Source organism: Phyllobates terribilis, unplaced genomic scaffold (assembly GCF_046119375.1).
Source record: "Phyllobates terribilis strain yellow unplaced genomic scaffold, ASM4611937v1 Scaffold_5__5_contigs__length_657084704, whole genome shotgun sequence".
NCBI classification, from domain to species: Eukaryota; Metazoa; Chordata; class Amphibia; order Anura; family Dendrobatidae; genus Phyllobates; species Phyllobates terribilis.
The window spans coordinates 187,156,038-187,182,679 of record NW_027362765.1 but is presented as its reverse complement, the minus strand read 5'-3'; the positions used below and the strand labels follow the sequence as shown (position 1 = coordinate 187,182,679).

At 43.1% G+C, this 26,642-nt stretch overlaps 1 protein-coding gene across 1 annotated transcript in view; it reads right to left on the bottom strand.

The window, feature by feature from the left end:
- BRCA1 (BRCA1 DNA repair associated) overlaps window positions 1-26,642 on the bottom strand; it is a 156,138-nt gene that overhangs the window by 47,887 nt on the left and 81,609 nt on the right. The window contains exons 15-16 of the mRNA XM_073683619.1: window positions 17,102-17,412; window positions 8,358-8,445 (exon numbers count right to left, since the gene is read on the bottom strand). Coding sequence (XP_073539720.1) covers window positions 8,358-8,445; window positions 17,102-17,412 — 399 coding nt within the window. The remainder of the gene's footprint in view (window positions 1-8,357; window positions 8,446-17,101; window positions 17,413-26,642) is intronic.

Genomic DNA, 26,642 nt, shown 5'->3' with positions numbered 1-26,642 from the left:
GTCTCTTATTCCCTTGTAGGACAGGCCTAATAAAATGGTGCAGTAGAAGAACGCCCTTGTTGCGGAATTATTAAAAAAATTCCCATCTGAAAACGCTGGCGGCAGAGATCACAATTCGTTGGACAACCAAGGAGTACAGGCGAGAGAGACACAAATGCAATCCAGCAGAGGCTGGGGAGCATTGTCAAAGTTCTGGGACAGTTTTCTCAGACCCTCCCATCACACAGGCCCTGAGGCGCGGGGGACTCTCACAAGGAGTGCAAAGTTTCGGAAGATGGTGAGGGAGTACCTTGCCGACCGTACCAAAGTCCTCCGTGATTCCTCTGTGCCTTACAATTATTGGGTATCCAAGCTGGACACGTGGCATGAACTGGCTCTCTACGCCTTGGAGGTCCTGGCCTGCCCTGCCGCTAGTGTTTTCTCAGAGCGGGTTTTTAGTGCCGCCGGTGGAATTATAGCCAATAGGCGCATCCACCTGTCAACTGAAAATGCTGACAGGATGACTTTTATAAAAATGAACAAGGGCTGGATTGGGCCAGACTTCTCAACACCACCGAATGATAGCAGCGTAACAAACTCAAATACAGTGTCTTTTTTTGGGGAGGTCTAACTCTATTCCCAAGCACCTCTGTCTTCACACCCAGACATGGGTATACGCTTCCTGATTTTATCTATTTGCTCTTCTCCTCCTCCTTCTCCGCATCCTCAACCACTATGTCACCACCATATGTACCATATCAACATATCGAAGTCTCTTGCAAGGGGCATTGGAGTTCCTTCACAAATTTTTGGCAGCCGTTGCTTCACTGTATAGGCAAACAGTATGGGAGACCAGCTCCTTTCTAATGGGAATATGTCGTTACTGAGGCCCACCTCTATGTGTCTTTAAATTGTTAGTGGGGTTTTTCCTAAATTTTGGCAGCTGTTGGACTCACTCCCTCTCCTTTCTAATGGGAACATGTCGCACTCGTTACTGTGGTCCAGCTCTATGCGTCTTTAAATTGTTAGTGGGGTTTTTCCAAGTTTTTGGCAGCCCTTGCAATCACTGCATATGCAATAACAATATAGGAGACCTACTCGTTAAAAATGGGAACCAAGAAGCATAGCCGGCTGATGGCTCTCTAACAATAGCGAGGGCCAACTGCTGGCCTTTTAAGAATAGTAAGGGCGGCCTGATGGCCCTATAAAAATAGGCTTTGACTTTAAGAGTCCATCCATCATAAATGAAACAGGATGTGTTACACACCACATGGCCAGATAAGGTTGTACAATGTTAAAATTACATTTCCCGGTGAATGCATTTGTCTTAAAAAATAACGTAAAACAAAACAAAAAAAACACAGTAGGATATTTGTTTAGTATAAAAACCAGACTCGCCAATGTAAACTCAATGTAATCACATTGTTTAGCTTCTGCACCTCCTCCAGTTTGGCCTCCATCTCCGAAATGACCACATCAGTCACAAGCTGAAAGCACTGCAGCACTGCATTGGCCAAGCAGCAACAGGCTGTGCTGAAGATAACATATTTAATGCTTAGGTGACAAACTGCCCACCGCTGCAGAGATGTTGAAAGCTGTAACACAGCAGCCTGATCTGTGGCTCTCACCGCAGAACATTCAGCCAGGCATGGTCACGTGTGACAATGGGCAAAACATGGAGATGGAGAAATGACAGCAGGAGTAGATACGGTTTCCCTCTATGCCAGTACTTTCACAGAGCTAAAGAATATGGCTATGGGGAAATACAACTCCCACTGAGAAGCCGCTTTAAACTAAAAAATATAGGGCCCACCAGAGGATTTGATTCTGAGGGCTCACCTTTCTCACCCCGATCAAGAGCCCCATAGCATAGAGAAGCCAGGGCCCACCCGAGGATTCTCTGGTGGGACCGTCCAACCCTGCCGAGCAGCAGTCCTGATTAAGGAAAGTGTGTGGGAAGGTTCCCGGACACACTATGGCTCCATTTTTACTGAGGTAGAAACCCACACAAACACAGGGAGAACATACAAAATCCTTGCAGATGTTGCTGGGATTTGAACCCAGGATCCCAGCCCTGCAAGGCTTCAGTGCTTACCACTGAGCCAATGTGCTGCCGTTCACTCTCTAACAGGCTGGGGAACTTGGACCTACTGCCACTCTACCTTCAGCTCCTTTGTGAGAAACTAATGTATTTGGGCAGCCACTCAGTCTACCAAATAATATTCCTGAGAAGGAAATTGGGGATGGCTTCGCTACCGGCAGTGCCAATACCATGGCGTCGTACCATAGTTCACTGGAAATATTCAAGGCTGGTAGGAGGCAAGCAGATTCCCACAGAAAAGTACCAGCAGTAATGTTCAGGGACCCTTGCTTGTGTAAGGCGGAGACAATACCGGGAGAAATAGTGGCGGCTGGGGACCGAGTATGGACACCCGACCGCTGCCGCCATGAGGTTGTGAAAAGCTTCCGCCTCCAAGAGCCTAAAAGGCCACATTTCAAGTTCAAGCAGCTGCCCAGAAATCGGTCAGTTTACTATTGCGGCCTGTGGGTGGGTGGCTGGCTGCATACTTGCGCTTGCATTCCATGTAACAGAAAACTAAGCAGATGGGGGCCTCTATCATAATCATGGCCTCACCTCGACACTATGAACGCTCCCGAAGGAGAAGCCAGGGCCCACAGGAGGAGTCTCCGATTCTCTGGTGGGCCTGTCTAACCCTGCCGAGAAGCAGCCCTGGCTAAGAAAAAAGTGTGTGGGAAGGTTCCCGGACACTATGGCTGCTTTTTTTTTTTTTTTTTTTTTTTTTATGTGGATTGGACGTGCTTAATTGCATGTTATTTCTGAAACCGCATTGCAGATCAGGCCATTGCCCAACTCTAGTCATGAAATTAAAGGGCAAAGAAGGATGTTTGTGTGTCGAAGCACCACCGACAAGTGAGAGCTGATGTTGGACGGGCTGCTGCCATTGCTTATGCGCCAAGCTGCATTAAAGGACTTCCTGAGAGAAATGACAGCTGGAGTAGATACGGTTTCCCAAGTCCTTTCACCGAGCTAAAAAAATATGGCTGGGGTGAAATACAACTCTCATAGACAAGCTATGGACTGGCTCCGTACCATCCCTGGCCACATTCACTTGTCCACGTGTTTTTGGTTAGGCGGTCCTTCCCAGTAAGTGCACTGGGAAGGGCACGGGCAATGTTGTGGGACCCCTGCTTGTGGAAGGCGGAGACGACACCAGGAGAAATAGTGGCGGCTGGGGACAGAGTATGGAGACCCGGCCGCCGCCGCCATGAGGTTGTGGACAGCTTCCGCCTCCACAAGCCTAAAAGGCAACATTTCAAGTGCAAGCAAGCAGTCCAGAAATGTGGCAGTTTAGTATTGCGGCCTGTGGGTGGGTGGCTGGCTGCATACTGGCGCTTGCATTCCAAGTAAAAGAAAACTAAGCAGGTGGTGGCCTCTATCATCATGGCCTCACCTCGGCACTATGAACTCTCCTGATGGAGGAGCCAGGGCCCACCCGAGGATTCTCTGGTGGGCCCGTCCAACCCTGCTGAGAAGTGTGTTTAGGAAGGTCCCAGACACTCTATGGCTGCATTTTTAATGTGGACTGTCTCGGTACCGTCCCTGGCCACATTCACCTGTCCACGTGTTTGTGGTTAGGCGGTACTTCCCACCTAAGTGTACTGGGGAGGGCACAGGTAATGTTGTGGGACCCCTGCTTGTGGAAACCGGAGAGGACACCAGGAGAAACAGTGGCGGCTGGGGACCGGTATGGACACACGGCCGCCGCCATGAGGTGGTGGACAGCTTCCGCCTCCACGAGCCTAAAAGGCCACATTTCAAGTGCAAGCAGCTGTCAAAAATTTGGCAGTATAGTATTGCAGCCTGTGGGTGGATGGCTGGCTGCATACTTGTGCTTGCCTTCCAAGGAATGGGGTAGGGAAAACTGAACGCCGGGCTGGGACAAGGACGTGGACGGTGATTGTTACAAGTCTGCAACGACAGGTGCATGGCGGCAGGCATCTTCGCATGGGCCAAGGATCACTTATGATGGGCACACTTTTAGGCAGTGACCTGGGAGTCAGAGATGCTTCCGGGGGTCTTCCCCATGCTGTTCTCATGTCTTTTCAGCACTGTATGCATGTGACTGATGATGTGTCATGCACCACATGGCCAGATAAGGTTGCAAAATGTTAAAATGACATTTCCCAGTGAATGCATTTGTCTTGGTTGAAAGCAATGCAAAAGTGCAAAAAAGCATCAAAAATGCTACGTGTGACCATAGCCCAAGGTGTGGAGGAACATTTTTGTTTTTGTTTATTTATTTTGCCTTATATACAAGTCATTACCCTGGAAAGGATGTTCCTTAACATATTTCCCAGGAAAATCCATTTTGGTTTCGTTTTTGCATGGTTGTATTGTGAGTCCGTAAAAGTGGTGTAATACCTCTGACAATGTTGTTCACAGCAGTGATCTGGAAGTCTGAAATGCTTCCAGGGGTTTTCCCCATGCTGATCCCATGTCATTTGAGCACTGTTCACATTGATTTGGGCGCCAGGGTGGGGTGGGGTGGGGTGGGGGGAGCCGCCGGGAAAATGCTCGAGTTTCCCATAGACTTACATTGGGCTCGTTAGTCAGAGTACCCGAGTATTCCAATTTGCTCGACCCGAACAATGAGTACCCAAGCATTTTAGTGCTCGCTCATCACTACTTAGGTCTCATCATCTAAGCGCCTATCCACAGGTGTCGGAGGACACACAATGAGCCAACAAAACATTCCTTGAACCCTTAAAGGGGTATTCCCATCTCTCAAGATCCTATTCCAATATGTAGTAGGTGTAATAATATTAGCAAATACCTCCACCATAGGATTTTTGATTCGCACTGCTTGCCCTAAATTCTGACCCTCTCAAAAAGTTCAAGGAGGGCCTGGGCATTTTCTTGAAAAAATAGAATATTACAGGCCATGGGTACAAGATTTTGAGATGGGGTGTTGATCCAGGGAACTAGTCTGATTGCCGTATGTGGAGTCAGGAAGGAATTTTTCCCCTATTATGGAGCAATTAAGATCTGCCTCAGGTTTTTTTTTGCCTTTCTCTGGATCAACATGTTAGGTTATAGGTTGAATCCACTGGATTTATGGTCTACTTTCAACCTTAAAAACAGACTAAAAACTGTGAAATATTGTATTTATCCAGAATATGTATACATGCATGCATACATACTGTACATACAGCAGACAGAAACTAGATACTGCTCCTAAATGTTGGCCACAAAGCAAGAGGGATATTTACAGATATAAAATGTGCATAATGATTTCCTCAAATAACAGTTTCTACAGTAATTTCCATGCAGCATTTCTGATAATCTTTCCTACATTGATTCACAAAATGTGTTCCAAAAGAAGAGAGTCACAATCGCCCTCATTTAACCAGCCAAAAGCTACTGCTATTGCTGGCAAGCGGTCCCTGCATTATTCCCATTTGTACGGGGCACATCAGATGTCTGATGCTTCCATGGACAGTCTTAGTCATTTCATATTCATATACGGCAGCAGCCCAGGGAGTAAATGGTGTGTCACTCATTACGGCACTATCTGTCCTCTTCAGGCACGGACAGCACACAGAAGACAAACAAGCAGAGAAAAGCAGGCTGGCATTTCTATCCGCCCACCGACAGTTAATCAAGCCCAATTAAGGGCCTACAGCACTAGCCAGAATGAGAGCCGTCTTGGTACAGACGTAGTCACCACTAGGTCGTTCTTTTAAATGCTTATTTTTATAGTAGTTTTCATTCACTCATTAGCTTGGATGGTTTATGACGCAGATGGACTATACAAAACACTGATATTTTCTGTCAAGAGCTGACCGGTACATGCATCACGGCCGGGTTTATAGGAAACAACAATGAACAAGAAAAAAAAAGTAGTCGTTCTGTATCGTCAGAGGGAAAAGAAATCCTCACTGAAGAAAGTGACTGAATGGTCTTTTTTTTAAGGCTGCTAAAAAACTGGATCTATTAAATGACAAAGCGGCAGGTAGTATTGGTTCATTACAGAGCGCTCCCTAGACTTTTCTTGACAGCTTATGACAGTCACCACATACTGCATCAAGCTGGTAGATGGAGGCGCATGCGCTATTCATCCGGTATGACCAGCCTCAGCTCGCCGCCGCGCTATAATCTCTGGTTAGGATGTGGACATATATTTTACTTGTTCTTCTCCATGTACACCGCTGCATTTACCTCCCCTGACAGCAGAGAACTTTCCGCTTCCCTCTCACTAGGAGACAGGAAGAATATGTAAACTATGGCCACATCACTATCTAGAGCAGGGATGTTAAACTCCAATACACAGAGGGCCAAAATCAAAAGCTTGGACAAAGTCGAGGGCCAACCTCCATACAGTATAGTGCTCCATACAGTATAATGGCCCCACATAGCGCTCCATACAGTATAATGGTCCCACATAGAGCTCCACCCAATACAATGGTCCTACATAGTGCTCCATACAGTATGATAACCCCATATAGTGCTCCATATAGTATTGTAGTGAGCTGGCAGGCTCTGGCTGTTCTGTGATAATTGAGATAGAGCCTGTGACAGAAATGATAACGCAGGATGGTGTTGCCACCTTGTGGCCAGAGGTTGCACCTGCGCAGGATGTGATGACAGAGAAAAAGACAGTCTCCTGGGTCCCTCCCTGGAGAGTCACGTGAGCAAAGTGAAAAAAAAAGCAAAGCGCGCAGAGAGTCTGAGGTGGTCTGTGAAAGGAACCAGGACGGTGTGCAGGTCCTCGTGTGTGCCGTAGAGGATACTCTCAACGTGGTTTCTGTTATCTGACATCTTATCCTCAGAGTTTTCCCCAGCTTCCGCACTGCTGAAGGATTCAGCTGTTACACTCCCCGCTACTGGAGTGTGAACCACATAAGGGAATCCACAAGAGCTACTACCCGGATCAGAGAGACTGTAAGCGGGACCTCTGGCGAGAGGCCGAAGTATTCCTTCCTTTCAGCGAAGTCTGCTGTTCCTGGTTTCTACGGCTGGGACGCCTTCCTGCAAAGACAGACAGGCCTGCGACGGGGGACACATCCTTCTGGAGTAAAGGACTGGTAACGTGTGAGTAGGGACAGTGAAGGTCAGCTTATAAGTACACGTTATTGCTGTGAACATTTACGGTTGTCATTTATTGTGTTCTGCTGTGTTAAAAATGTATACAAGTAAAGATACGGTTATCAAGGTAGAGTCTGTGTGTGGGGATCTTGCTGGGCCAGATCATGGATATCAACGCGCGGCCTTGCCCGCGGTCACTTCAGTATAATGGCCCCATACCGTGCTGAATATAGTAGAATGGCCCAACACACACCTTCAGAAAGAATAATGGCCCCGTCTGGCATCGCGGGCCAAATATAGTCACTCTGGGGGCCAGATATTGATATGTGTGATCTAGGGATTATTGCACTGAGCCATAATGGAGCTTGCCACACTGGATGGATAGAGCATGCTTGATACTATAGATTAACATTGTTATCAGGAAAAATGTAGGGGGCACTAACACTGACAACAATGTAAGTCATTTAAAAATATACAAAGCTTTTTTAATATATTGAAAGTCAAAATATTTGTCCATGTTCTGTTCACCGCATAGTGATATTTTTGTGGGATAACCCTTTAAACATTTGGCACCATATTTCACAGTACTGTATATGGATTGTGATCAATACCTGTGCCCAATAGGCTCTTCATCTCAGACACACATAAGAGCCATGGGTGCACCATTCATTGCGGGTGTTAACCCCCACAACAACTAAAACAGTACCTGTCCGTGGTGGATCCCCATAGACTCTTCTATTGTATCCCAGCTTAGAGAATAAAAAGGGGTTCACAGGAAAACTAAAGGTATTGTAATATACTTTATTTTCAAACCCTTACACCTTGGGCAAAAGTGGGCCAGAAAGACGACACTATTACAGTGGTCAATTACATGGCTATACTGCATGTTTGGTCCATGTTCCTATTATTAAAAAGCAAATACAGGGTTGGGTACTTGCAAAAAGGAAAGAACCTTTACCAATATCTAAATCTAAATAAAAATGCAATAAAAATAAGATTTGTGATGCTGTAAACAATCTTCCTCATGTCTCTCCTCCAGCCATGGGTGTTAAATAAACTGTAGATAAGCTGAAGGCATGTTCCAAAATGCTTTTCCTAGGCAGGGATTAGAGTCGGCTTTAAGACTGATCAGAAGCGTTTCCCATTAACCTTTCTGTGTGGAAATAATCCGTGCAAATCCCAACAACTTGATGATATATATTTGAGTGTTCAGTGTGGTGTAATGGAGACCAGTACGGTAGAGGCTGCAGGCACAACAGCCCAAACCTACCTGTTTTCATGATGACGTGAGTGGTCGATTCAGTCATTTTGCTGGAAAAGATGCTTTGGGTTTTCCGTGCAAACTTCTGAACCAGAATCTAAAGGTGAAAGAGAAAAGTGAATGTCCAAGATGATGGTTGTAGCTGTGAACATCCCCTAACTGCAGTAAGCAAGCAAGGGTACAACATCATCCTATAATAAAATTATACTTGACCTCCTTTAAAGGCCTCATATTCATCAGACTAAGTCATCTGAAGCCACCAATAACGTCACATGTCAGAAAAGAAAAGGATCCTGCATGTCCGATTTCGCACTACTGATCCTGGTGTTCTGGGTGAGATAAGCGGAGTCTGGTACAGAATTGCTTTTGGCCGGTCATTCAGTTGAACAATCGTTAGGCCGACAGCTATCTACTGCATATGGGGCCTTTAAGTGTGAGATTTAGGAACATTTTGGAAAAGATTTCCAGTGTAAATCCTTATAGAATTTGCATTCCATGCATGTGAATAGAGTTCGGCCACCCCATTGACGAGCATGACAATTTTTTGATGCAACCACGAAAAAAAAAATGCTTCTGTGTGGATTTTACAATGGAAAACTGTGGATTATAATCCAGAGCTGCATTTAAAATGCTTAAACTTCAGTGCTACAATCTCTCAGCTGATGGCAGAATGTCTGCAGTTAATATTGTAGTTTGTAATAGTTTACTTCAGTGTCACCTGTACATTACAGTAATCTGCATTTAAACTGGTGCGAGTCTGACAACAAATCTTGCTGCTCATTTCCAATGATAACCAGCTGAACTGTGAATGCAGCTCTGGGTATAATACAGCTTAAACCACAAATGTGAATTTTGTTTTAATTTCCATTTTATTATTAAAAAATAATAAAAAAAAAATAATAATCTTGCGATTTTCACAATGGCCAACTAGGCTTAATACTAGACTCATAATTTCTGTTCTTGCGAGAAGCCACCTGGACATAGGCAGCAATAGACTGGTTTTGTCTCACAGACCTCATGCTCATAAGCTGCCAATAGCCATTGTTAAAGGAGGATGGGGGGGGGGCTGTGATCATTATCGTGACTGGGTGATCTTGCATTAGCTACTACAGGTGCATCTCACTAAATTAGAGTATCATCAAAAAGTTAATTTATTTCAGTTCTTCAATACAAAAAGTGAAACTCATATTATATAGAGTCATTACAGAGTGATCTATTTCAAGTGTTTATTTCTGTTAATATTGATGATTATGGCTTACAGCCAATGAAAACACAAAAGTCATTATCTCAGTAAATTAAAATAATCAACAAAAACACCTGCAACGGCTTCCTAAGCATTTAAAAAGGTCCCTTAGTCTGTTTCAGCAGGCTCCACAATCATGGGGAAGACTGCTGACTTGACAGATGTCCAGAAGGCAGTTATTGACACACTCCACAAGGTCCCATCGTTCCAATTTTCATTTGGAAATCAAGGTCCCAGAGTCTGTAGGAAGAGTGGAGAGGCCACAATCCAAGCTGCTTGAGGTCTAGTGTGAAGTTTCCACAATCAGTGATGGTTTGGGGAGCCATGTCATCTGCTGGTGTAGGTCCACTGTGTTTTATCAAGACCAAAGTCAGCGCAGCCGTCTACCAGGAAATTTTAGAGCACTTCATGCTTCCCTCTGCCGACAAGCTTTTTGGAGATGGAAATGTCATTCTCCAGCAGGACTTGGCACCTGTCCATACTGCCAAAAGTACCAAAACCTGGTGTAAAAACAACAGTATCACTGTGCTTGATTGGCCAGCAAACTCGCCTGACCATAACCCCATAGAGAAGTCAAGAGGAAGATGAGAGACACCAGACCCAAGAATGCAGACGAGCAGAAGGCTGCTATCAGAGCAACCTGGGCTTCCATAACACCTCAGCAGTGCCACAGGCTGATCGCCTCCATGCCACGCCACATTGATGCAGTAATTGATGCAAAAGGAGCCCCGACCAAGTATTGAGTGTATTTACTGAGCATACATTTCAGTAGGCTATCAGTTTGGATTTTAAAATCATTTTTCAAGTTGTTATAAAGTATTCTAATTTACTGAGATAATGACTTGTGTTTTCATTGGCTGTAAGCCATAATCATCAACATTAACAGAAATATACACTTGAAATAGATCACTCTGTTTCTAAATGACTCTATATAATATATGAGTTTCACTTTCTGTATTGAAGAACTGAAATAAATTAACTAAGGAGGATATTCTAATTTTGTGAGATGCACCTGTATATATAAAAATGTCATCTTCTATTGTGATCCTATCTGTGATGATAATGAGCGTGCTGAAAGGTGTTCTGTAAAGAACTGGAAGTGTAAGTCTAGTATAAAGCTTACTTCCAGTTCTTTACAGAAGACCTTTCAGCACACTCATTATCATCACAGATAGGATCACAATAGAAGATGGCATTCTATATATATATTTTATCACTGAAAACTAAAACATAATCAATTAAAAAATACCCATAACACAACCTAATTTAATCACTTGTGTTATTTTCTGATACACATTTTCTTTAAAGATATATCACCAGAAATATCAGAAATGTTGCAAAGATGTAATGAAAAAAAAATGGATGTCACTATTTATTAAGGAATGTATTTGTATCCACCATGTAGAAAATGTCAAATTCTTTGAATGTCTATATTTTAATTCCAGCCTGACAAGTAGGTACATGACAAACCCAAATTCTATTTGAAAGAAAATCAAACATCATGTACATCTGACAGAACGCAAGCACAAAGGGATAATGCGGAAAAGAGAAATCATTCCCTGCAGGACAGATCTTTAAAAAAACAAAAATATACATATTTATTCTACCTGAAACCACACAAAAAATAGGAAATTCTCATCATCTCTGCTGAAGGACTTTGAAATGCAATTCTTCTCGGCAGTGTAATTCAAATTCATTTCTCAATAATTTATGAAGCAAGTGGAATTGAGAGCTCTGACGGAGGGATTAGGAGATGCCGTGTGTTGATGGTGTGTGCCAAAAATTCAGAGCCTCGCAGGCTCTCAAGTATGTAAGTGGAGATAATGCCAAAAGGTCACGGCTAGACGCAGAGGCTTCAGCCCACTTAAAAGGAACGGAAGGAAGGAAACCTGCTCGTCTTGCTGCTGGAGGAGCTGCCATCTTTATCGATTACAGCGAGCGGCCACATTAAAGAGATGAGGAAATGCACAGGTAAAATTGGACAAATGCACTGCTGAAGCATTCCCAGTGCAAGGATGGGGTAGACAGCAAGTGTTTTCATAAAATAACACTCTGCATAGGATTTAGATTGACCGTATTTTTCGGACTATAAGACACACTTTTTTCCTCCAAAATTTTGGAGGAAAAAGGGGGGGGGGGGGGGGGGGTGTCATAGTCCGAATGTTGGGGGGAGGGGATATATATATATATATATATATATATATATATATATATATATATATATATATATATATATATATATATATATATATATATATATATATATATATATATGTGGTGTGGGGGGAGCGGGGAACAGGAGGCAGCAGTCGCCTGCTGCAGCCTACACTGTCACTGCTGCTAAAGAAAATGAATATTCACTGCTCCCCAATGCTCCTTAATAGCGGCACACAGTGTACCCGCAGCGCAGCCCCTGCTGCTGCCAGGCGATCGAATGTGCCCGCTGTTAAAGGGCATGAATATTCAACCTCTCTCCATGCCCATGGGGAGGGGGTGAATATTTATGCCCTTTAGTAATGGGCACACGCAATCGCCCGGCAGCAGCAGGAGCCGCGCTGCGGATACGCTGTTTGTCGCTATTAAGGAGCATGAAATCACAGCTCCCCGCGCACACAGTCCTGGCGTAGGGAGCAGTGACTTCCGGCAGCTGATCTCTCCTTGGGAGCCGCGCATGGCAGTTATGTCATGCGCAGCTCACATGGCGAGATCAGTGTGGGCAGACAGGACGCAGCGCTGGAGGAGAGAAGAAAGGTGAGTAGGAGTGTTTATTTTTTTATGTGCAGCGTGCTGGGGATTATGGGGACCATACATACCATGATAAGGATGAGGGACCATGCATACCAGGATAGGGATGAGGGGTGCCATGCATACAAGGATGGGGATTGCTGTGCCATGCATACCAGGATGAGGGGTGCCATGCATACCAGGATAGGGATGAGGGGTGCCATGCATACAAGGATGGGGATTGCTGTGCCATGCATACCAGGATGAGGGGTGCCATGCATACCAGGATGAGGGGTGCCATGCATACCAGGATGGGGATGAGGGGTGCCATGCATACCAGGATAGGGATGAGGGGTGCCATGCATACCAGGATGGAGGGGTTCCATGCATACCAGGATGGGGATGGGGGCCACGTATAATAGGAAGGGGGGGGGGGGCATATATACCAGGATGGGGGATATTGTCAGAACTGGGGGACATTACCCCTATACCAGTGTCAGCAGAAGACCCCCTACCTCTTAACAGTGCACCGTGACCACATTTTTTGCTTACATTTTTTTTTCTATTTTCCTCCTCTAAAACCTAGGTGTGTCGTATGGTCCGATGAGTCTTATAGTCCGAAAAATACGGTATATACACTATTGGGTTCATTTCTTTGCGTTACCGTTTTTTAAACAATTTTCAGCTCAGCTCTTTTTATACCACATGTATACACCTCTTCATAATGCAGACCAATGTTTACTAAAATCAATATAAGGCATTTGAACAGATATTTAAAGGGGTTCTCCGGTCATATTATTAAAGATTTATCCCCCATACAGTTCATCAATTTCAGATCGAAGAGACTGATACCGGCACCTCTATGGATTAAAAGGTATTAGCTCCGGTGGCCTGGTGTAAACACTGAACGGATGTGTCCAGCATCGGAGAATAGGAGCTGATCTACAGGTCTCCGGAGCATATTGAATGGACCTGTGTAGTACTGGCGGAGTGAACAACAGTCCACCCACCGTCGACAAAGCTAATAGTCCAGTTGTCGGATGCCACCGATCTGATATTGTTGGTCAATGTAAAACCATTAGTCAATCGTATTACATAACGCATTATCACTTTACAAAAGGTACATGGAAAAATTCCAGTGCAGTAATGAAGGCTCAAGTGTCAGCAGGGTTTATACAGACAGACTAAATGGGCTCTCATGTATTTTTTAAGAAGCGACTGATAGTTCACACCGGCAGTATCGTTGGCCCGAACCGGGCGCTCTCCAATGCTGCAAGCAGCTTGGTCTCGGCAGCATCAGACGAGTACTGGATCGGGAGCTAACAGTGCACTCTAGCAGTGTGGTAAGCTTCACAGCAGTGCTTACAAGCTCTATTGGAAAGCGCTTGTAAGCACTGCACTCTTTGCCTAGAAGATAGTAGTGGTCGATTACCAACAAGTGGTAACTAAAATTAAAAGTTCGTCTGTTCTGGAGAAGGCAGAGGATCTTTAATTACAAGTTGTGTTTTCACACACACTATTCAATTTGCCCTATTTAGTACAATGAGAATAACCCTTTAAGTATCCTGGTCAATGTTCATTAATTTAATCAAATCTGTTGACTGACAAATACCTGAAAACCAACACATGAGCATAGTTGGTCTTTGAACATTGTTTGCATGTGCACCATTCTTGAACTTGCTTCTGGGTCAAAAATTAATAATGACTCTGCCCAACACAAGAGCAAACACTGAGCATGTGCCGGGTTTTCCACTTTACCACCCAATGGCCCCATTTCATCTAGCCTTTGAATGGCTTTGTAGGCATTATCAATCTTTGAACCAGGTACTAAAAATCTTTCATTTTCGGTCACAAACAAAGGTGAGAGCCATTTGTAGGGTTAAATCACACTGACTGATTCTCTAAATGTTGTTAAATGTATAACTATCAGAGAATAATGCCCAGATGCCTGTTTTTCTGACTAGTGTCTCACTAGGTTCTCGTGATTTTATAGCCCCACTAATCACCAGGGATGTTGCAGAGTAAAGCTTGACTAGTGCAGGACCACATGACTAAAAGGAGATTAAGGACCAAATCGCTGACACTTGGTCCCTGGATGGTACTTCAGTGCTACATTTGTTATTAAACATTTGATTTCCCACCTAATATGGAATTAGGCATTGCGAGCCGCAGGGAGCGCACGGAGCACCACAATGTGGAGTCCCCTGAAATGTTTTGTGCTCTGGTCCTAGCAATTACAATAAGACTTGTGCAGAAGACTCTTGGGAATCATATTCCTCAGAATGGATATAGAGATACACAGTGAGCAATCTCAGATCGAATGGGAGAACTAACTTATAGGGGCACTAAATGTAATTTTTTTATGTAGGTCAGTTTTGTAAATTGATTAACATTATATTGTTTCATGGATAATGTGCCTTATCACGGTTTCCAAATCTACCCCTTTAAGGGAATCTGTCAGCAGGTTTTTGCTACCTCATCTGAGAGTAGCCAGATGTAGCCAAAGAGAAGCCGAATCCAATGATGCACCACTTAGATTACTGGGTGCAGTAGATCTGACACAATCAGTTTTTAGATTAAGCAATTCAGCACAGCTGAGGAAGCTAACCCCGCCCACACCAGGCTCTGTATATACAATGTCCACAAACAGTGAGGTGCCTATTACAGGAGGGGGCGGAGTAGGACTACCAGGCACCTCTGCTGTGTCCCAGCAATGATAAGCTCATAGTGGTAAAACAATCATTGCAAGCAAACAAAACCACAGAGCTTGATAAAGTGTGGCATTGTTGAAATCTGTGTTTTAACCCCTACCTCATGCCGATGACAGATTCCCTTTAAGGGGATTGTCTGGTCTTATGATATCAATGACTTCCTATGGATAGCTCCAGTAGAACCAGATGTAAACAATGAATGGTCCGGGACCAGCTGAGCTCGGTTCACTGTGTAGTGGCCGTTGGTGAGAACAGCAGCTATTCAGTGCTGCTATTGCTTCAAGTAATACATCACAGTCATAAACCATTCATAATAATTAAAACCAGCTCTACAGGAATCTTGGAGGAATCGCATCTTAATTTTTTTTTCATAAGTAGTTACATAAATCTAGAGATGACTTGTAACAGGATGGCAGTGATGAAGTGCCCTGCTTAACCAGCATAAAGCACACATTTCCGCATTATATCCATCATGTTACCAATCCTGACATGGCGTCTGATATTGCAGAGCTGCTGTAATAGTTTTAATTAAGTTCCTGAAGGTTGTGTTGTCATGTTCTATCCAGAATTATACACTCATGGAAGAAAGGTTTGGTGCCAAGCCTAATGACATCCCATGCAACTCTGCCAACATCATTAGCAGTCCCACTCTGATTAATTGCCTCAATTCTCACCATTTAGCCGTGCTCTGCTCCAGCAGTTAGTGCAGGGGGATCATCGTTAGACTGAAGCGAGAATTAATTACTGGTAACATAATGGTTAGTGGCTTTGGTCATAAATTTGACAAACTTGACTGATGTGGAAGCTGAATCATGCTTCATAGCAGATATGACATCCAAGAGCATTTTCTAACAAATACAGAGCAGGCTTGTTCTAAATTATACCAGAGGGCTGGATATAGGAGTATTCTCCGTGATTAGACAGTACATCAGTACTTTTGACGTTCACGTAACCAAAAAAATAAAGATGAGCAGAGCTGACAACATATAAAAAGTGGGAAGGTGCTTTCCTTCATTTTAGGGATCGGCAAGGGTCTCAGTAGTCAGACCTGTGACAAAAGCACCATATCCCAGCGGCATGCCACCAATAAGCCAGATGCCTTTGTGTATGGGATCCTTACGGCTCTCAACTAAGAAATGATGTCGGGGACAAAAGGATCCATCCTATTGAATTTCAGTCGCCAATCCTTTTGTTCTCCCTGGAGATAAGCCGCTGCCAGGGACATCTGGGCAATGGCTCTCTCATAGAGATCCACTAGAGTGCACGGCTGTGACTTCCTGTGTATCGGGAAATTGGGACAGATAGCAGTCAGCCAAATGAGTGTTCAGCCAACAAGCAATCAACCAACTTCTTGGGAACACACTCTCTAGATGTAGGAAAATGGAAACATGGAGAAAATTACCCATTATATTAATCATGTTTTTGTGTTAAACATAATTCTAAAAACTTTTAACATGTCACAGTCCGTATTAAAAATAAAAAAAAAAGAAACTTTCCAATTTCACACTGGCCACTAGGTTTTTTTAAGACTTTAACTTCCTATTGTCTTAGGAAATAACATATGTACAAAGCCACATTGGTCAGATCCCAACCCTATCTAATGTTCTGAAGTGTTTAATGAGGGTGGGTAAAGGTCCCCATGACATCGCCTACTGTGATTGGTGGATCCTGTTTTATCAGAGGAGTATACCTGTCATTGTGATCCTGCCTCTCCTGACAAGGAGCTTTCTGTAAACTATTCCTGAAAGGACAGGATATAGGAGTCTAACAAATCCCCAAATGGACAGTGTGAAAACTGCAAGATTACTAATTTTAATGTAATTTCTTTTTAATATAAATAATAAAATAAAACACAAAACATTGCTAAAAATTTGTAAAAAGTACATGAAACACAAAAGCCTGATTTAAACAATAGGCCATTCTCTGATGATACACTCCTATAACGTTACCCACACATTTAGGTCAGCAGCTCCTAGAAACGTCTCAGGTTAGAAAGGAAGCAGAGTTTTGTACTTTTGTGGCTATACCTTTTTCATTATTTTACTGTTACTATTTACAAGTATAGAAGAACTTACCATTTCACTTTGACTCAAGCCAGATGTCACAAGACAATAGTTTCTTTTACCAGAGACTACTGGGCTCCTGAATGAAGTGTCTACTTTACTTCTTAAGGGTGATTTAAATGTAGGCGACACACTTCGCTGTGTATTACCAGGGTGCTTGCTTAAGTGCTGGGGTGGCTGCACCACCCCTTTTAGTTCGGTCGACTGTCTAGCGTCTTCTCCTCTTAAAGTGTTAGGAAAATTGGATGTTTGCAGTTTACTTCTCAGACTTCGTTTTGGAGATTTGGAATTTCTTGTGTGTGTTGCAACTGGTTCACAATGATCTGTATTTAATTAAAAAAAATAATAGCAAAATTTATATAAAAGTTAAATATATTACATTAAAATTACCACTGGCACTAGTTAGTGGTCACCATAAAAATCACCTGCTGCAAAATAATCCCAGCCAGCACGGGATTAACAATAATGGATAACACTCTGCTTGCGCATAGTTAGTGTGTAGAAAAACACACTAATTAATAACACCCACAATAAAATATATAATCCACTATACAACCATGTAAACTAAAATAAATTAAATTGATATATACATTTAATATGCAGACTTATTTCGCATATGCGTCACCCTGTTTTCACATGTGTGCTACTTGCGAATCTTGTTTTATGGCATCGGTTCATAGATTATTATTATTTATTATTATAGCGCCATTTATTCCATGGCGCTTTACATGTGAAAAAGGGGTATAATACAAGAACAATTACAATAACAATAATCTTGAACACCATGTGACAGCGACTGGTACAGGAGGAGCGAGGACCCTGCCTGCGAGGGCTCACAATGACATAATTTTTGTATAGGACAGGAATAAAAAATCACCATCACAGTTTTTAGTGGAACTTAATAAAAGTGATTTTTTTTATTTACAGTTTATGCCTTATTTTAGTTTACATGATTGTATAGTGCATTATACATTTTATTGTGGGTGTTATTAGTCTGTTTTTGCAACTCTCACTATGCGCAAGTAGCATGTAATCCATATATGTATGGAAGTTGGAACAAGGTTGGGGGAGTTATATGCACCTCACCATTGCTCAATGGCCTCCATCCGATCCTTTTCATTCCACCAATGCGTGCCACATCTCCAACCTCTTCACTTTAGACTAAGACTTCCAGCCACGTCCAGGCTTCAGGGACTTCATCAATGTCGCGACCTTATGAGGCTTGGTCACCTCCGGGGCCTGGATGCAGCCGGAGGTCTTGGAGATGTGGCGCGCAACGGCGTAAAGAAGAGTACCAGATGTCAAGTAGCAGGGTAGCCAGAGAGGTGAGTATTCATTTTTTTTCTGACCAAGGCTCACCTTTCTAGCCATCCCACTCACCATCCGATCCTCTTCTTTCCATAGTAGGGTGAGCCGCATCTCCGGCCTCTTAACTGTAGACCACAACTTCCAGCCATGTCCAGGCCAGCGCTCACTGTGCTTCATCAGGATGTAATGAAGACACAATCTTACGGTGTGCAGTGAGCTCCAGGCCTGGAAGCTTCTGGAAGTCATGGTCTATAGTGAAGAGGCTGGAGATTGAGTGAGCTATGGCGGAAAGAAGAGGATCAGACAGCAGCCAGAGTTTAACAGTGAGGGGTCACATGGAATTCGGATGTTTCTAAGTCAGGGACTGGATGTACAGAATATTCTATGGAGTCCCTTCTCAATAACATATAAACTCCTAATACATCTCACGGTATCCTTAAAGCATTAAGGTTTTAGAAATCCACTTTGAGTAATCTTTGGTAAATGTATGCCTGTCTGAGTACATCTCCCTGAATGCTGTCAGCAAAAGTACCGCTACACAGTAAGTTATCCTCATCCCACCCACTGCCTCCTGATTCACTCTTCTACAAAGCACTTGACAAACACAGCTTTCTCCGAAAAGGTTAAAGGGGAAAAGAATTTAAAAAAAAAAAAAAAAACATGCAGAAAGAGGAGACTCCATCAGCAGAAACAGACAGCTAAAAGCTGAATTGCTTACAGTAAGAAAACATAAAAATCTTTAGCCAAGAGATAACAGTTCAGAGGGAAAAATCCCTGCAGTCTGCATTTCCATGTTTTCATAAGAACACATCAAGTCATCCTATTCTTGTAAAGCCATATTGTGGGGCACTCTTAACATTAGCTGCACAATTCATGCAAGGTTAACAGGTTCAAGTAAATGTCATTTTCTGTATCCATTATGAAAGGTAATGGTAGAAGACAAGCATCAGTCATAAATAGTCGCACATGTCTTGAGTTCTATTAATTTTATAAAATGCATTTGATCCAGCGATAAAGCTATACAGTGTGAACATCAAACTAAAGGCTGTCAAACTCGGGTCGGCAGAGATCCCAGTCCATGAATTAGTGGTCCGTGCTCGGACCGACTGGCACACACGTCTGAATCAGCCTTAAGCGAGAGGTTGCTACCTTCACAGTACTTTTGGGCTATGTTCTGGGAAAGTTCCCAGCTCATGTCAAGTGTGGCCCCCCTGCGGGTTCAGTCGCCACAGAGGTACTGCATCTCACCCAGAGGTGTGGTACCCCACTCTCAGGTAAGGAGGGAGTACTACCCGGGACCCACCCACCTACATCCAACACTACACCATTCCAAACCAGCAGGAGGGGCAAGATGCACTTATCCACTGCTGAGCCCTGTCCCTGGTTGGAAGGGGGGGACCAAGATAGGGGGAACCATCTAGTGGGTGTGGGTGGAGGAAGTAGATCAGGGGAGCACCGTCAGAAAGCGTATAAGAAGAGGGGGAACCATCTAGAAGGAGTTCAGTCATTTGAGTATAGAGGAGAAACAGCGGGGAGTGGGAGCTCAGAAGGAGCTCCGCTCAGGAGAGAGGAGAGCAGGCCTGGTAAGAGAGGCCCAGTAGAGAGAGGACGGGAGCAGAGGGAAGGCTCCAGAGTCAGAGGGGATCCCAGGGGCACGGTGAGTGCAGGTAGCCACCCGTGCGCCCAAATCAACACGGACGTGGAGGGGTCAGGCCGCAGAGGGGACCGCCCCCAAACTAGTGGAGAACAATCAGGCTCAGCTAGATAACCGGAGGCTGCTGTATTTGCAAGGTGCAGCAGCCACCCACCACAATTACATCGCCGAAAAGGTGGCCGCATAGGGTCCAGGGGATTGCAAGGTGCCTGACAAGATCCGAGGCTACCGGCATGGGACACAGATTGTGAGGCGCAGGGCAGGAGGGTGAGAGCTAGCGCAGGGAAGACGACCGGGAAAGGAACATAGAATGGGGTCCCGTTTAAGTACTCCTGAAATACTTGAGAGTTGCTGGACCCCTTCCCTGGTGAACACAAGACGACGTGGGAGATAACACACTGGCCCTGGTAACCTGGAGTCTTAAATAACTGAGTAAACCTTGAAGACTGCACCCCACTGCATCCTGGAATTATTGCTGTGCCATCACCAGCCCTGCACTACACAGCACCAGCAACATCTACCTCATAACACCACTATATCCTGCCCTGGGGCTTAGCTCTGCCTGTGGAGAGCTGAACCAACTCTGCTGCATCACCATCTGCTCCAGAGGATCTGCACCGCAGCGGCGGCCCCATATAGCCGCATACCACAGGTGGCGTCACGAACATTATCTCTATAAAAACTTTATTCCCCTTCTACTTTTCTCCTTTAATTGACCACCCTGGATCAAGGACCGGGTCACCGCCACGGTGACATCCCCAGCTCCGACCGGCCCGGATACAGAGTACCCCACGGCCCAGGGGGCACGTCATCAAGCATATCCATAGGGCATCCATCACCAGACAAAAACAGTTTCTTTGGCATCCTTCCAGCTGGTACGGCATACCTATTTTTCAGTGTGCCATCTGAAAAGGCATCCGGCTAAGAAAGGTATACCGTGCAACATATATTTTTCTTTTTCACATGGAAGCCTATTAGCAATGTATGCCTCTGACTGCCTATGCACTGGAATATTTCTGAGGCCTCTGCAAACTGTGATTTTTACTTTGATTATACATGGGTTTACACAAAGATGGAAAGGACAGCGACAGAGGTTCTGTAATAGGTATTTTTATTTGACTACACATTTCTGGAGTGAACTGTTCCCTTCGTCAGGTCATAACATGCAAGCTGAATAAAACACATTTTAAAAGGACTTAGATGGCGTGAACAGGACTGTCCCATGGGATGCCATATAATTCCTTTTAAAATGTATTTTGTTCAGCTTGCAAGTTATGACCTGAAGAAGGGAGCGGTTCGCTCCAGAAACGCATATTCCAATAAAACTTGACATATTAGCGAAGAAACCCTGGCGCTATTCTGTTTAGCTTTGCTTTTGGCCCCATGTGGATACAGATCTTAACTGCGGAGAGTACAGGTGCCTCTCCGGTTCGATGACGTGCTGCCTCAGAGGGTACACGATTTTCTGTACGCCTAAAGCATTGTGATATACCTTAGTACAATTAGGTGAGCAGGGAATCTATAGATGGTGTTGGCATCACTTTACATCAGTGCTTCTCTTTTTTTAGGTTATAACAGTGTCAAAAGACCCTTATTCTGCATCATATTTGTCATCTGTGCATCCTAAAGCTTGTAGACTCCAGGCAGAACGGTGGCTCAGTGGTTAACACTATAGCCTTGCAGTGCTGGACTCCTGAGTGCGATTTCCACCAAGGACAAAATCTGCAAGGATTTTGTATGTCTCCCCAGGTTTGTGTGAGCTTACTCCAGGAAATCTGGTTTCCTCCTAGACTACCAAGACATACTGATAGGGAATTTAGATTGTCAACCCCAAAAGGGAAAGTGATGACAGTGAAAGTATAAAGACTGTATAATCAAGAGACCGAACAGTCACTTTAAAGAGGTAAAACATGCCTGCCTTTTCCCCAGCCATGTTTTACCTCTTAAAGCGACTGCCACACTAGACACAATCAATAGTTTACCCACGTTCACTTAGATAAAGGCAATACAAGACATTACCCCTATTAAAAAGGAAAAAAAAGTGATGATACCATGCTCTCCACTTTATGCTAAGTATTCTCAAACTTCAGCATACTTTTTAGATTTTGATTATACTGCTCAAGTAATATCATTCTCAATCACAGGCTCGTTTGCTTTTCCATAATAAATTGGAGAAGCCGGAATTACAGTTTACAACATCTGTTGCACAATAAAGCTGAAGTATCAATAATGCACACTTAGTTTGTTGGTTTTCCTAACTGCGCTTCTTTCGTAAAAGAGGCTAGACAGTCGGATCATAGGCAACAGGTCAGACAGTCACGAGTGACTATGACAACATACTGGCCTGTACTTGTCATGTCATCCAGGGTTAAAAATGACCTGTCACTTGCCATAAATATGTAATTTTTCACCTGGTGAAAATGTCGCTATTCTCCTGAATTTGGGTTTGTTCCTGCGACACGACCCTTTATTCCCTGTATGTAAATCCAGTTTTGTTAGCCAAGTGGGCGTGATTCTTAATTTTACTCTAGGCAACTTTTTGAGATCTCTATCACCTTGGTTAACAAGGCTACATTTACATACAACAAATCGTTATGGGACATCAAAGGAAAACTAAGAAAGATCTCTAGTAGGGAGAACATGCGTTTGGATGCATAATAGATGACAGACCATATTTAAAAACATTGTTTTTACAGTTTCTGGGTTTGATGAGGGCAAGATATAGTGTACAACTCCTTTAAGGAGGCTTAGCAGGAGCAGAACACTGATTGCCTATCATCTGGATATGCAATAAACATTTCAGCAGAGGCCAAAAATGTTTAGTTAGTAAATGAGGGTAAGCAGCACTTACAGGCAACCGGATGTGTCTGGGTCATCCAAGATTCCTTCTGTTGATAAGCAGGATCTACAGAGATGTTTTATACTTAGGATAGGGACACCTTTGACATGGAAAAAAATATTTTTAAATGCTATTGTTACCTTTAGTTAGAAAAAAGGGCTAAATTTCACTCATTTTAACATTTTCTGATATGCATTTCGGAGCTTGTTCATATACTGATTTTTAAATTAAGCAGAACACTGAAAAAAAAAAATGGTAAGATAAGAAAAAGGAAAAGCGAAGCAAAAATGGGAGATTCCATGGGTAGTATCGTCTGGTATAATACTGCACAGTGTGTGATCTAGCTTATATGCTCACCTTGTGAGCAATGCATACAGACAGCAATGTACTGACAGAAACCATCTCCTTGTCTGGATCACCCCAGGTTCCCGTGCTCGTAAGCAGCGTTTGTAAAAGCAGTAGGATGTCAGGCGCTGTCAATTTGCTTGTGAAGAATAGTTACATTTTTGATCATGGACTAGGATCTTCTTTAGGCAAGAGTCATCAGTTAAGTGTCAAAGCATAGGCTTTCCATTGTATCCAAACATCGATCTGTATGCACGCTCAGGAAGCAGCTGTGCACTTTTATTTCCTGAGCTGCATATTTTTCTGGGGGATTTTTGAACGATAGTAGGGGGTCTCAAGACCCAAACCCCCACCAAACTATTTGTACATAAAAGAACAACACATTACAAAACATGGACAGCTTGCTTGTTTTTAATTGGGTCATAAAGCTGATTTAGGTCTAAATTCCAAATGATCACAAAGCATACTTTTTCGTGATAACAAAGGCGCAGCGTTTTATTGTATCAGTAAAGTGAATGAGCTTTTGGAAAGCCCTATGCACAGGCAGCTTATTTTTTTCCTTGCAGATTTAAAGCAGTTTTATATCTGCAGCATGTCAATTCTTCCACCGTTTTTGCAGTTTTTCACCCATTCAAATGAATGGGAAAAAAAACTAATCAAAACCGCACATAAAAACACTTCACCCCACATTTTACCTGCCAATACTCCGGTATTTGCAGCAGATATTTCTGAATAATGCTGAATGCTGAACAAGGGCACATACCCTAAAAGTTGAATTTTCAACTTGTCATGAATCAACTTAGAAGACCACTTAGAAAAAGAAAAAATAATTAGAGACCCTGCTAAGCAGAAGGAGTCAGTGTTATCACAGTTCACACCTGGCTGTTGAAACAGCTATGTACGAACTGTAGAAGCCAAAAATTCCTTTGCCAAAATGTCATGCATTCAAGAAAAAAAACAAAACGCCCCTGATCCTTTAGTTATTAATGATCCCCTGGAATCAGTATATGTGAAAAGCAGTGCTGGGTAATGCTCCATTTAACAGAAAATACTCACTATAGGCCTCATTCAGACATCTGTTTTTCTCATGTACGAGAAAAACGGACTGATTATTCTGATCAGACTTTGATCCGAGTGTCGTCTATTTTTCTCACATGTGGAGAAATAAAATAAAAAACAGTTTCTCCACCTTCTCCATTCTGACAGTCCATGAAAATCGCCTTCACGAACCCTTTAACTTGCATCGCCCATTTTGATCCGACCCTTGGATCAAAATTGGACGACGCGATTTTCCACAGACCTCTTGGTCAACGAAAAATCACAAATGTGTGAATGGCCCCATTGACTATCACAGATATAAGAGCCATCTGGGAAAAGCACGGAAAACACTTGCACGCGAAAATCAGACGTGTGAATGAGCCCATACACCACTGCAGACACGTAGTTATGCAGGTTAGATTACTTCGGAGTCTGACCTCAGTCTATTATCTCCGCCATTTATGTAATTCTGAAAACATTTAAAAAAAATTACAAAGCTCTGCTTTACCAAGATTACATGTATGATATAATTAGGATTAAAGAACGTAAAATAAAAAGACAGTAACTGTACCCAGCCAGCAATTATTAGGATAGCGCAATTAATGAGCGGTAACATCAATCTGTTCCACTCATGATCATTTTCAAATCAGCTACAGAAATCCAGACGTTAGACCAACAGCAGCGTTTCTATGGCATGAGAATGGACTTAATTAAACTCCGCTATTACAAGGCATACAGCCATCGATGCATAAAAGCAAAGCGAATGAAAAACAACAGGCAATCCATTTCAAATGGACATGCGAGGTCCCAAAAGCTAAAATAAAAGCCTGTTTCGTTATCATATTTCTACACTTCTTTAGATGGACATGAACATTCATATGCTTTCAGAATAATTGGATGGCTAAATCAATTTAATCAGTGAACTTGCTCCAAACCCCGCAGAATACAAACAGAAAAAAATGAATAAATGCAACTAAAATGAATCAACGGAAAATACACGAATACACAAGCAAAAAAAAAAATTATATATATACACACAAACACACACCATATATACAGATGTAGCAGAGCTGTTAACCATTTCCATTGTGTACCAAAATTATGTCCCTTTTAAAAATTCCTATATGAGCAGAGTGGGATTTTAGAACCATTACCCAGCCATTTTCCTAAACTTACAAGTTAGATATGACGAGCAGGACAAGTTGTCAATTAGAAGGGCCTGAAGTACACAAAACTTTAGTAGTTGTGTCCTTGTGTCAATGGCAGAGGTAAAACTGACCACAACAGGAAAAAGAAAAAAAAATCAGAAACCAACTTACGCAACTGAAGAATTGTCAGTTTTGGTGAAATCCATTTTTTTAGTTGGGGGAGGGGTGGTAGCAATTAACATTTGTTTGTCTGGCCACTTTAGCAACTGGCCTTATCAGAGGGCTGTTATGAACAATTGGGGATTTAATTTCCATTCACACACCCTGTCCTAGAAGGGTTTTGTCCTTGATTATTTTCCTTTTCTTTAAATCACTTTATATTCCACCGCTTTGTATTTTCGCAATATACTTTAATAATATCCTCAAGGGTCACTTATTCTAGCACTCGGCCACCAATTCCAATAAAGAGTCTAATCCTGTTCTGTACATCATGAATGTAGTTTTCCACTGCTCAGGCCGTATCCCAATGTACATGTTGCCACCAGTGATGTCACATACATGGGCAGACTAAAGCACTTTTGCTCCTAATGCATGAGCACAGTATGAAACAAGCATGCGCTGAGCGCACCGGCACTGCAGACTGCTAATGTATAGGATGTCACTTATGTACATTGGGCAAAGGCATAAAAACAGCAGGAGTAGAGCCTGTGCACCACTGCTTCATATATTCTCTATGGGGATGCAGGAGCGCTGTACTCTGCTCTCCATTATTCCCATATAGAATGTATGGGGCGAATGCTTGACCACCCCCTATACTCAACAAGACAGTAAGAGCCCTGATTACCCAGCATACATAATGATTGACAACCATTCTGTATGAACACTGCTATAGGAGTCATTGTCAAAGTGTTTGGATGGATTAAGTAGTACTTTTACTGTTGGCATTTATTCTTCAGTATTTCACTCAGAAATTCTGCTATAAAATGATAAAAGCCTATATATCCAAGAGCACTGCTCCTCTATCTATCAAATGCAGTTTTCAAATAGTGTGTACATAGCAGTCATACAGTATCCAAAAATTACCACTACAAATAACTGTGCAGGCGATACTATGCACACATGTCCACTCAATGAGATTATATATATATTTATATTATACACACAGACACACATATACTTCAGACATTAAAGCCTCCCATACACTTTGGATACCAGTTGGTT